Source organism: Chiloscyllium plagiosum, unplaced genomic scaffold (genome assembly GCF_037043375.1).
Source record: "Chiloscyllium plagiosum isolate Xiang-an unplaced genomic scaffold, Cpla_swu_hap1 HiC_scaffold_33, whole genome shotgun sequence".
Taxonomy (NCBI): domain Eukaryota; kingdom Metazoa; phylum Chordata; class Chondrichthyes; order Orectolobiformes; family Hemiscylliidae; genus Chiloscyllium; species Chiloscyllium plagiosum.
In genome coordinates, this window is record NW_028270171.1 from 9244610 (window position 1) to 9256909 (window position 12300).

The 12300-nt window shown below is 46.5% G+C and overlaps 1 protein-coding gene across 4 annotated transcripts in view; it reads right to left on the minus strand.

Annotated features, from left to right (window-relative positions):
• The window catches only part of LOC122542187 (epidermal growth factor receptor kinase substrate 8-like protein 1), a 104817-nt gene that overhangs the window by 66464 nt on the left and 26053 nt on the right, over positions 1-12300 (minus strand). For 2 of the 4 annotated variants that reach the window (XM_043679636.2, XM_087978266.1), the window contains exon 3: positions 8236-8273. In XM_043679636.2, coding sequence (XP_043535571.2) covers positions 8236-8273 — 38 coding nt within the window. Of the gene's footprint in view, positions 1-3123; positions 3205-8235; positions 8274-12300 lie in introns of those variants that run through there. The other 2 variants (XM_043679637.2, XM_043679638.2) reach the window with 2 other exon arrangements.

The following is a 12300-nucleotide window of genomic DNA, read 5'->3' on the forward strand; positions in this document are numbered from 1 at the left end:
AAAGCTTCCACATCCTTCCTATAATGAGGTGACCAGAGTTGAACACAATATTCCAAGTGTTGTCTAACCAGGGCTTTATAGAGCTGCAGCATAACATCACAGCTCATAAGGGGCAACTTTTTCATGCAGAGGGTGGTACGCGTGTAGAATGAGCTGCCAGGGGAAGTGGTGGAGGCTGGTACAATTACAGCATCTAAAAGGCATCTGGATGGGTATATGAATAGGAAGGGTTTGGAGGGATATGGATCAAATACTGGCCAATGGGACTGGATTAATTTAGGATATCTGGTGGGCTTGGACAAGTTGGACCAAAGGGTCCATTTCTGTGCTGTATGACTCTATGACTCTCATTTACACAGTATCCAGCATCATCCTGGATATTGCAACTTAATTTTGATCAGTTTCAGTTCCAGATTTGGAAGTTTCAGGTAATCATTTGATTTGTTTTCATGACAGTGTCAGATCAGGGACACTTTAATTCGATAAAGCTTGTGTCCAGTGAAAAGAGCAGAACAACTAAAGGAATATATACAACTCAGGAATAAGTAGTGACAGTGGTGCATTAGCCCGTCTTCCATTCGATAAGACTGTCACTGGATTGACTGTGGCCCTTCCTGAATGTTACCGCTGTGACCCTCTACACTGCCATAACCATCCATCCATTTGGCAATCAAACATCAAATACATTCGTGAATATATCCAACAACAACAGCCTTCGCTGCTGCTCGGGAGACAGCCTTCCTCAAACTAACAACTTGCAAATAACAACAATTTCCTCCTTTAAGTCTTAAATGGGAGTTACCCCATTTGTAGACATGTGTAGCATATTTAGACAGATATGATGTGGAGGAGCCGGTGTTGGACTAGGGTGTACAAAGTTAAAAATCACACAACACCTGGTTATAGTCCAACAGGTCATACTCCACAACCACCTGATGAAGGAGCGACGCTCCGAAAGCTGGTGCTTCCAATTAAACCTGTTGGACTATAACCTGGTGTTGTGTGATTTTTAATTTTAGACAGATATGTGTGCGTGTATCTGTGCCTGTGAGTCTGCATCGCCTATGTGTATGTGTGTACATCTGTGTGTGTGTGTGTGTGTATCTGTGTGTATGGGTGTGTGTGTATATCCTTCTGTGTGTGTCTGTGTGTTTATATATATTATATATATCTGTGTGTTGTGTGTAAGTATATATCTGTATGTGCATGTGTGTGTCTATATATCTATTTGTGTCTGTATATCTGTGTGTATGTATCTGTGTGTTTGTGTGTCTGTGTTGTGTGTGTATTTTTGTGTCTGTGTACTTGTGTGCGTCTCTGTGTATATTTGTGCGTGCACACATGTCTGTGTGTATATATCGTGTGTGTGTGTCTGTGTGTGTGTGTCTGTATGTGCATGTGTATCTGTGTGTGTCTGTGTGCGTGTCTGTGTGTGTGTCTGTGTCTGTGTGTGTGCCTGTGTCTGTGTGTGTGTGTGTGTGTCTGTGTCTGTGTGCATGTCTGTGTGTGTGCGTGTCTGTGTCTGTGTGTGCATGTCTGTGTGTGTGTGTCTGTTTGTGTGCGCCTGTGCGTGTCTGTGTGTCTGTGCGTATGTGTCTGTGTGTGTGTGTCTGTGTGTGCCTGTGTGCCTGTGTGTCTGTGTCTTTGTGTGTGTGTCTGTTTGTGTGTGCCTGTGTGTGTGTCTGTGTGCATGTGTGTGTGTGTGCGTGTCTGTGTCTGTGTGTGCGTGTCTGTGTTGGTGTGTGTGCATGTCTGTTCTGTGTGTGTGTCTGTGTGTGTGTGTCTGTGTGTGTCTGTTTGTGTGTGCCTGTGTGTGTCTGTTGTGTGCATGTCTGTGTGCGTGTGTGTGTCTGTGTGTGTGCCTGTGTGCCTGTTTGTGTATGCGTGTGTGTGTGTGTCTGTGTGTGTGCCTATGTCTGTGTGTGTGTGCCTGTGTGTGCGTGTCTGTGTCTGTGTGTGTGTGTGTCTATGTCTGTGTGTGCGTGCCTGTGTTGGTGTGTGTGCGTGTCTGTGTGTGTCTGTTTGTGTGTGCCTGTGTGTGCCTGTGTGTGTGCGTGTCTGTGTGCGTGTCTGTGTGCGTGCGTGTCTGTGTGCGTGCGTATCTGTGTGTGTGTGTGTGTCTGGGTGTGTGTGTGTGTGTCTGTGTGCGTGTGTGTCTGTGTCTGTGTGCGCGTGTCTGTGTTGGTGTGTGTGCGTGTCTGTGTCATTGTGTGTGTGTCTGTGTGTGCCTGTGTGCGTCTGTGTGCGTGTGTGTCTGTTTGTGTGTGCCTGTGTGTGTGTGCCTGTGTGTGTGTGTGTGTGTGTGTCTGTGTGCCTGTGTGCGTGTGTGTCTGTGTTGGTGTGTGTGCGTGTCTGTGTGTGTGTACCTGTGCCTGTGTGCGTGTGTGTCTGTGTGTGTGTGTGTGTGTGTATGTGTCTGTGTGTGTGTCTGTGTGCATGTGTGTCTGTGTGTGTGTCTGTGTGCGGGTGTGTCTGTGTGCGGGTGTGTCTGTGTGTGCGTGTGTCTGTGTATCTGTGTGTGTCTGTGTGTGCGTGCGTGTGTGTGTATCTGTGTGTGTGTCTGTGTGTGCGTGCGTGTGCGTCTGTGTGTGTGTGTGTGTGCCTGTGAGCGTGTGCGTGCGTGTGTGTGCATGTGCCTGTGTGTGTGTCTGTGCGGGGGGGAGGGAGGGGTGAGGTGGAACTACCTTCTCCTTTTCCCTGAAATACACATGGAGTAGGAAGAATGACTACAGAGGAGTTCACTCATCCCCCAGACGGTAAATCTCATCCCCCAGCACTGGGCTCCACCTGGATGGATACAAGACCAGTTTGGCCAGTATGTCTCAATCACAAGTTCTGCTGGCTTCGCCACTCTCTCTCTCTCTCTCTCTCTCGATCCTGTTGCTTGTAGGAAGGAGTTAATGAAAGCCTGCATTCAGGAGGGCCTTAAACAAATACAGATCAGCGATGACCAAGTTTGAAACAGTCCTGGCACTCGCCCCACCAAAAAGCTCCAGGGTGCTGAAAGATAACTACTCCCACCACCCAGGATTGTGGAGCAGGTGTGACTGAAACTGCCATTAAACTTCATGGCTTCCTACTACGTACAAAAACCTGACAAGAGATTTTTCTCTCGTCCCTTACCTGCTTCCAGGCAAGAAGGTCAGTCAGCTTTTTCCAGAGTCTCTTACCCTTTGCTGCTAATTAGTCTGAGAGTAACAAGTTCTGTTCTCACACGCAATGGCTTCCTCCTGCTCCAGGCAAGAACCTGCAAGCTCTGTCATCGGATGTCAGGTGAATGATTTCAACACCTGTTTTGTTTTCTCCCAAAGTACAGGCACGTATAAGTTTTTTTATTGAAAAGCGAAGGTGAGGTTGTAGTCAGGAATTAACCCCGTCAGTGCTTCTTTCACCTTGCACTGACTGTAAGGTTGCTCTCTCTCAGCGGATAGTGAACCATAGGAACATGCTGATAAACTACACATGCCACCCAGCAAAGGGGAGTTATTATTGCTCATCAATTAATCTGCAGGGAACCAGGGAACATTCTGAGGAGCCGGGTTCAAATCCCGCCACAGTGGAATTTAAATTCAATAAAACAAAAATATGGAATTAAGACACTAATGATGAAGTGCTGATTGTGGTAAAAATGTCTCTGGTTCACCAATGCCCTTAATGGAAAGAAATCTACCTGGAGGGTTTAGAGAAAGAGTAAAGCTCCCTCCACATTATCCCCCATCAAACACACCCAGGACAGGGATAGCATGGGGTTAGATACAGAGTAAAGCTCCCTCTACACTAACCCCATCAAACACTCCAAGGACAGGGACAGCACAGGTTAGATACAGAGTAAAGCTCTCTCTACACTATCCCCATCAAACATTCCAAGGACAGGGACAGTATGGGGTTAGATACAGAGTAAAGCTTCCCCTACACTATTGCTAACAAATACTCCAAGGACAGGGACAGCACGGGGTTAGATACAGAGTAAAGCTCCCTCTGCACTATTTCCCATCAAACACTCCCAGGACAGGGACAGCATGGGATTAGATACAGAGTAAAGCTCCCCCTACACTAGCCCCCATCAAACACTCCCAGGACAGATACAGGCCTACATGTGACTGCAGACCTTACCCCAATATGGTTGATTCTTAACTGCTCTCTGGGCAATGAGACAACAAATGCTGGCCTAACCGGAGTTGCTCACACCCAGTGAATGAATGAAATAAAAAAATAGCCCCTTTCCCCTCTTTAATTTTCGGCGTTTGTCTGTTTGCTCTAGAACCTTCTGACAGTGGTCTCCCCTGAGGAAATGATGGAGAAAGGGCCCAGTACCTCAATATCAAAACCAGGTCAATTCACAGGAGATGTGAGGCAGTGCACTCCTTCATGTGCGGCACTCCCTCCCACAGAAAGCCCCTAGATTTTGGCATAACTAGTGACAGTAAATCTGAGATTATTATTTGCCAGCTCACGGACAGATGAAGGACAAGGTAGATTGGATGAAAGAGCTGGGGAGCTGGCGGTGGTTTAGAAAGGGTCTGTGGAGATTTGAGGGGGAAGAGAAAAAAGCACTTTGTAATCAAGGTGTTGGAAGCGAAACTAGGTCATCTGACACTGTGTCACAATGAGTGAAGGAAAAAAAACAAGTCTGAGATAAAATCAGAAAGTGCTGGAGAAACTCAGCAGGTCTGAGAAAAGAGAAACAGAGGTAATGTTCCGAGGCCAGTCTTATCAGATCCAAAACTTTAATTCTCTTTCTCTTTCTCTTTCTCTACAGATTCTGCTGAGTTTCTCCAGTACTTTCTGATCTTATTTCAGATCGTCAGCATCCACAGGACTACATTCCTGATGAAGAGCATATGCTCGGAACATCGGCGCTCCCGCTCCTCGGATGCTGCCTGACCGGCTGTGCTTTTCCAGTACCACACTCTTCGACTCTGACCTCCAGCATCTGCGGTCCTCACTTTCTCCTTTTCGCTGAGAGCTCAGTGTGAGTCAGGCGGAGACAGTGGTGTCGTGATAATGCTTTGGGATCATTGAATTAAAGACAGGGATTCAAATCTGCCTCAGTTGCTCGGGTGGTGGGGGACATTTAATTCAATAAAATAAATCTGGACTATCACATTAGTTGAAGCAATGGTGACCGTGGCATCTGTCAATAATCGCAGAGTTAAAAACCCCTCTGTCTTCTTTGAAAACAACAAATGCTGGAGATCACAGCAGGTCAGATGGCATACACGGACCAAGTTGAAAATGACACCACACCAGATTATAGACCAACAGATTTATTTAGAAGTACAAGGTTTGGAGTAGCTTGTGATTTCAATTAAACTTGTTGGACTATAATCTGGTGTGGTGTGAGGTTTAGTATTGTCCACCCCAGTCCAACACCAACATTCACAGAGAGAGAGCAAGCTAACATTTTGAGTCTGGGTGACTCTTCATCAGAGCTGATGTGGAGTGTGGAGGGGACAGCGTTTATGCTATAGTTTGGGGTGGGGTGTGGGCTGAGGTTAGTGGGCGTAGGATGCCGGTGGAGAAGAGATGTTGATAGCTGAAAATGTGTTGCTGGAAAAGCGCAGCAAGTCAGGCAGCATCCAAGGAGAAAGAGAATAGCTCAGATTAAGTGATCGAAATGTGAGAATGACAGAGCAATGCTGTGTCTCCTGCCAGACTGGAAAGGACTGGGATTGGGGAGGAGGAAAGGCCATGATAACATGCTCAAAGAAAGGGAAGAAGTAGGAGTTGGGTCACAATTTGAAGGTAGGCGAAAGTGAGGACAGCAGCTGTTGGAGATTAGAGTCAAGGGTGTGGTGCTGAAAAAGTACAGCAGGTCAGGCAGCATCCAAGGAGTAGGAAAATCGGTGTTTCGGGCAAAAGCCCTTCATTAATTTGAAGGTGTTGAGCTCAATATTAAATCCAGAAGGCTGTAAAATGCCTTGTCTGAAGGTGAGATGTTGTTCCTCCAGTTTGTGCTGGGATTCACTGGAACACTGCAGCGTGCCGTGGATAGGCATGTGAGCAGGACACTGTGTTAAAGTGACCGGCTGCTGGAAGGTCAGCGTCCTGCTTGTGCACAGACCAAAGGTGTTCCACAAACCAGTGACCCACTCTGCACTTGGTTTCTCCAATGTCGAGTAGGCCACATTGGGTGTGGCGAATACAGTCCCCAAGATTGGAGGAAGCCCAGGTGATATGCTATTTCACCTGTTTCAGCCCTGGGATGATGAGCTGGGAAGGGGGGGGGGGGGGGGGGGGGGAGCCCAGGTGATATGCTACTTCACCTGTTTCGGCCCTGGGATGATGAGCTGGGAAGGGGGGGGGGTGGGGGGGGAGGCGGGAGGTATTGCGCCCTCTTGTGTTTACATGGGAAGGTGCTGTGGAGAGGGGTGTTGGTGTTGGTGGCTGTGGATTGGGTTACAGTATCCCAGAGGTAACAATACCTGTGAAATGCAGATGGGGTGGGGGCAGGGAACTGGAGGAACAACATCTCATCTTCAGACTAGGCATTTTACAGCCTTCTGGATGTAATATTGAGTTGAACACCTTGGAATTGTGAGCATTTCTTCTTTTTCTTTTAGCTTGTTGTCATGCCCTGCCCTTCCCCCATCCCACTTTATTTGGCCACAGTGTCCAGGCATGTGTAGCTTGGTTGGATGAACCATGGGAAATGCAGGGTTACAGAGATAGGGTGGTGGGCAAGGTTTGGCTGAGATGCTCTTTGGAGGGTCGATGGACCGAATGGCCTACTTCCACACTAAGGGGATTCTATGACTATTGAATTTCTGAGCTCACCTCTAAAGCACTCTGCAATTCAGAAGCACTACCCTCGGTGATGGAATTCCTCCTCGCCTCCATCTGAAATGGATGACTGTACATTCCGAGATGATGGCACTCTGGTCCTAGAAATTCCCACCAAGGGGAAACATCCTCTCCACATCCACCCTGTCAATTCCCTGAAGAATCTCATATCTTTCAACAAAGTCACCTTCCATTCTTGTAAAATCCAATCTCCTCATCCCTGCATATCGAGGATCAGCAGAGTGAATCTTCTCTGGTTTACCTCCAACACCAGTATATCTTTCCTTAGATAAGGAGACCAAAACTACTCATAGTATTCCAGCTGTCACCTCACTAGTGCCTTGCATAGTTTTAGCAAGACCTCCCTACGTTTATAGACAATCGATAATAGGTGCAGGAGTAGGCCATTCTGCCCTTCGAGCCTGCACCACCATTCAATATGATCATGGCTGATCATCCTTAATCAGTAGCCTGTTCCTGCCTTATCTCCATAACCCTTGATTCCACTATCCTTGAGAGTTCTATCCAACTCTTTCTTAAATTAATCCAGAAACTGGGCCTCCACTGCCCTCTGGGGCAGAGCATTCCACACAGCCACCACTCTCTGGGTGAGGAAGTTTCTCCTCATCTCTGTCCTAAATGGTCTACCCCGTATTTTTAAGCTGTGTCCTCTGGTTCGGCACTCACTCATCAGCGGAAGCATGTTTCCTGCCACCAGAGTGTTCAATCCTTTAATAATCTTATATGTCTCAATCAGATCCCCTCTCAGTCTTCTAAACTCAAGGGTATACAAGTCCAGTCGCTCCAGTCTTTCAGTGTAACGTAATCCCGCCATTCCAGGAATTGACCTTGTGAACCTACGTTGCACTCCCTCAATAGCCAGAGTGTCTTTCCTCAAATTTGGAGACCAGAACTGCACACAGTACTCCAGGTGTGGTCTCACCAGGGCCCTGTACAGCTGCAGAAGAACCTCTTTGCTTCTATACTCAATCCCTCTTGTTATGAAGGCCAGCATGCTATTAACCTTCTTCACTACCTGCTGTACCTGCATGCTTACCTTCATTGACTGGTGTACAAGAACACCCAGATCTCTCTGTACTGCCCCTTTACCTAAATTGATTCCATTTAGGTAGTAATCTGCCTTCCTGTTCTTGCCACCAAAGTGGATAACCACACATTTATCCACATTTGAAATAAGGCCAATGGCCTGGATTATATTATCAAAGGTATTTGAAGCAAATTTTTACAAAGGAGCATTTTCTCCTGATTTTTCTCTCAGTGGTGCTCCCAGTCGTGTCGGGGAGATTAAACAGTAATTGCTCGTTAATGCTCGATGGTAGATAACCTTATTCTTCACACGTTTGATGGGCCCTTGACCTGCTTATGCTTTGCATTTCACAGCCTTAAAGCCGTTCCAATAATGACCTGTAGGAGGATTGTACTTGAACTTACCATATAGGGACCTGCCACTGGGCTTTGAAGACTTCTCCCTGCAACATGAAACATACACATCAACAAAAAGTTACTCACAATTGTCGGGTAAAATGTGACCCAACATTGTCTTATCTTAAACAATTTCTGTTTATCCAGAGGTATTTCAAACATGGGTATTCTTTCCAAAGGAATTCGAGCCTTCCGTTGGTCCCCACTCAGAAGACAGTGAGCAGATCCTCTGCACCACACCTTAGGAAGGCCATAGGACCATGAGGCATTGAAGCAGAAATTGGGCCATTCGGCCCATCGAGTCAGCTCCACCATTCAATCATGGCTGATACGTTTCTCAACCCCATTCTCCTGTCTTGATTCCCTTGATACTCAAGACCCTATCTATCCCCGTCTTAAATACATTCAATGACCTGGCCTCCACAGCCTTCTGTGGCAATGAATTCCACAGATTTACCACTCTCTGGCTGAAGAAGTTTCTCCTCATCTCCGTTCTAAAAGATCTTCCCTTTAGTCTAAAGGCTGTGCCCTCAGGTCTTAATCTCTCCTCCCAATGGAAACATCTTCCCAACATCTACTCTGTCCAGGTCATTCAGTTTTCTGTATGCTTCAATTAGATTCCCCTCATCCTTCCAACTGCATCGAGCATAAAGCTTGTCCTTGGAGGGTGTACAACTTCGGTTTTCAAGAATGATGCCTAGACTTCGGGGGTCAGGTTACGAGGAGAGATTATCCAAATTAGGCCTGTTTTCTCTCTAATTTAGAAGTTTAAGGGACGATCTGATTGACACCTTCAAGATACTAACAAGGTAGATGAAATATTTCCACTGGTTGGACAGTCTAAGACTGAGGGGGCATGGCCTGAGAATTAGGGCCAGACCTTTCAGAAGAGATGTCCGGAAGCACTTCTGCACACAAAGTGTGGGAAATATTTGGAACACTCTTCCATAAACGGCAGTTGGTGTTTGATCAGTTATTAATTTTAAATCTGAGATAGATATATTTTTGTTAAGTAAAAGCTATTAAGAGATGTAATGATTGGAACCAAAGCCAGATAGATCGCATTGACTATGAGATCCTTGATTGAGGTTCTTAGCCCTGGGCCAATCAGGGAGCCCAGGCTGACAGAGATAAACGGAAGTCTCAGAGCCCGGGTGTCCTTGGAGAAGGAGCACGCGGTGTCCACCAACACCCTGGAGTTGTTCTGGGAGAGGTGGGCACCGCAGGGAGTGGAGTGCATTATTTCCCCCTCCAACTCTATTTTGATTTAATCCCTGCCCTCCCCTTCACTGTTTGATCACACAGCACTGTCCTTTGATGTGAAGGGCACTGCTTGTCACTGGCCACTCGGGTGTTTCCTTTCTTCCTGGGGGTGGAAACTGAATAAAGATTCGTACACCTTGTGTCTCTCACTGTGTCTCACACCTGCACATACGCAACATGGGTGCTGGGGAAAAAATAAGCATCTACTGCGGTTAGGCGGTAGTGTGGGGGTAAAAAAAAAAGGGAAAAAAGAAAAAAAAGAAAAAAAGTGAAAAAAAAAAACAGGAGTGTGAGAGAGTCTCCTCACTCCTGGAACTGACTCTGAGCTGGCTGGTCAGAGCCCATGCATTGTGCAACTGTAACCAACCTCTGTGCAGTTATTTCAAGGGATAAGGAACTAGACCACAGATCAGTAATGATCTAATTGAACGGCAGAACAGGTTTGAAGGGCTGAATGGCCTACTCCTATCCCGAAGGCTTCATATATTTTTTGAGGAGTCGAGTTTTGAAGGATTGGGGAAAATTGATTTATTTTTAAGTTCTGTGGCTACCTGGATTTATTGACGCATATACCTGGGAGCTTTTCTCAAGAAAGATATCACATGATATCAGTTTATTGCTTGTATTCACTTCCGAGAAATCAGGGTTCTCAGGGTTCTGAATCTTCTCCCTGCCTTGTTGGAACAGTGTTTTCCTTGGGGACAGTTGGGTTTCCAGTTGGAAAGACTGCCCAGCTCATCTCTCTCCTATTTCCGAAACACCTTTGAAATGAATTCAGGGTGAAAGCAGGTTGTCCCGGTGAAAGTTTCTGAATAACTTTTATTTCCTAAAATGTTCTGTCTGTCACTTTGGCAGGATTATTACATCCCTGGGATGTCATCCCGAAACAATGAGCAGACCTGTTGTCCAACATTGGTGAGGCAACACAATATGTGTTAACGTCTGTATTTCACACATGGGTATACAAATGCCCACAAACCTCCACGGCATACTCATGGACCTCATGGTGTACATACTGCAACTCACACACACAAACACACGAACACAGGCTGCGCATGTGTGCACATACACACACACACATTCACAATCACACGCACCCACACACACATACATACACACACATATTTACATACACCCCCACACACTCTCACACACACATTCACACAAACACAGGCACACACACATTCACATTCACACACACACACACTCAGACACATACACAATCATACGCACCCACACACATACCCACATGCAAACACACATACACACTCCCGTGCACACATACACACGTGCATTTACATACACCCCCACACTCTCTCTGATGTACAAACACATGCACACTCTCAGACACATACACACTCGCACACACCTTCATGCACACATGCGCAAACACATATACACACTGACACGCACACATACATTTACATACACACCCCACACACTCTCTCCAACTCACACACGTGTGCAGTCCCACACCCATAAACACACACACACACACACACACACCAATGCACATGTGCACACAAACAGGCCTCAGTACTGCAACGTTTACACTCCCCAATACATTCACATCAGCCCACACACAAATGGACACACACCAGCACTGACTTACGTCATGTGCCAGCATGCCAACTCTGCGCACAGCAAAGCATGTGCACCAATGCATGCCGCGCACACCAACTGTGTGCACCAACCCTTGCATGCATGCACACTAACTCAGTTTTGGCAGATTTTTTCATTTTTCAGTTCCTGATCCAGAGCCATTTCTTTAAAAAAAATTTGGCCGTGTTCTCATTTTTTTCAAATTTCCCTGTTGTTTAATAATTCAGTCAAGAGTCAACCTAAAATAAGACCCATTATCCAATCAACAAGAGCAGTTTACAGAACACGAGATGCTCTCGGAAAGCAGCCAACATGTGTAGGTGGCTTGAACAATTCTGACTATGGCTATATGGTGCTAATTAACTTAATCAGGAAGGTTGGAAATCCTTAACCGTTACAGCACACCAATTTTATTCCTGTCATTGCACAGTCCTCCCCGCGGTCAGGTACATTAGTCCTCCAGGAACTCCCATAAGAACTGAATGCTTCATGATGCAGATTAGGCCAAACATGATCCAATGGCCCAGTGTTCACTGCCTGAAGTGAAGCTGAGGAGAATAATTCCGTTTTCATCAAGCAGTGCGATTCGTCGTTTTCATTTCCTTTTGCTATACGCAGTCTGTTTGGTGCATGCCACAGAATGTTCCAGAATGCTGTATGGCCATTCATCAACACAGCCTTGATCCAGCCACCTGGGTTTGATTCCACCCTCAAGCAACCTTCTGTGTGGAGTTTGCACATTCTCCCCGTGTCTGTGTGGATTTCTTCCAGGTGCTCCAGTTTCCTCCCACAATCCAGAGATGTGCAGGTGAGGGTGGATTGGCCGTGCTGAATTGCCCATAGTGTTCAGGAATGTGTGGGCTAGGTTGGTTAGTCATGGTAATGTCAGGTGACGGGGATAGGTTAGGGGGTGGTGGGTCTGGGTAGGATGTTCTTCGGGGCGAGGGGGAGGGAGGTTCGGTATGGACTCGATGGGCCGAATGGCCTGTTTCCACACTGTAGGGATTCTATGATTCTCAAACACTTAGGAACATAGGAATCGGGAACGGGGGTAGACAATTCATGCCCACTCTGCCATTTAACATGATCATGGCTGATTCTATCCTGGTCTCAACTCTCTTCTCCAGTATCCTCCCCACAACCCCTTTAACCCACTTTCCATCAGAATCATATCTTTCTTGAATCTGTTGATTGGTTCTGCCTCCACTG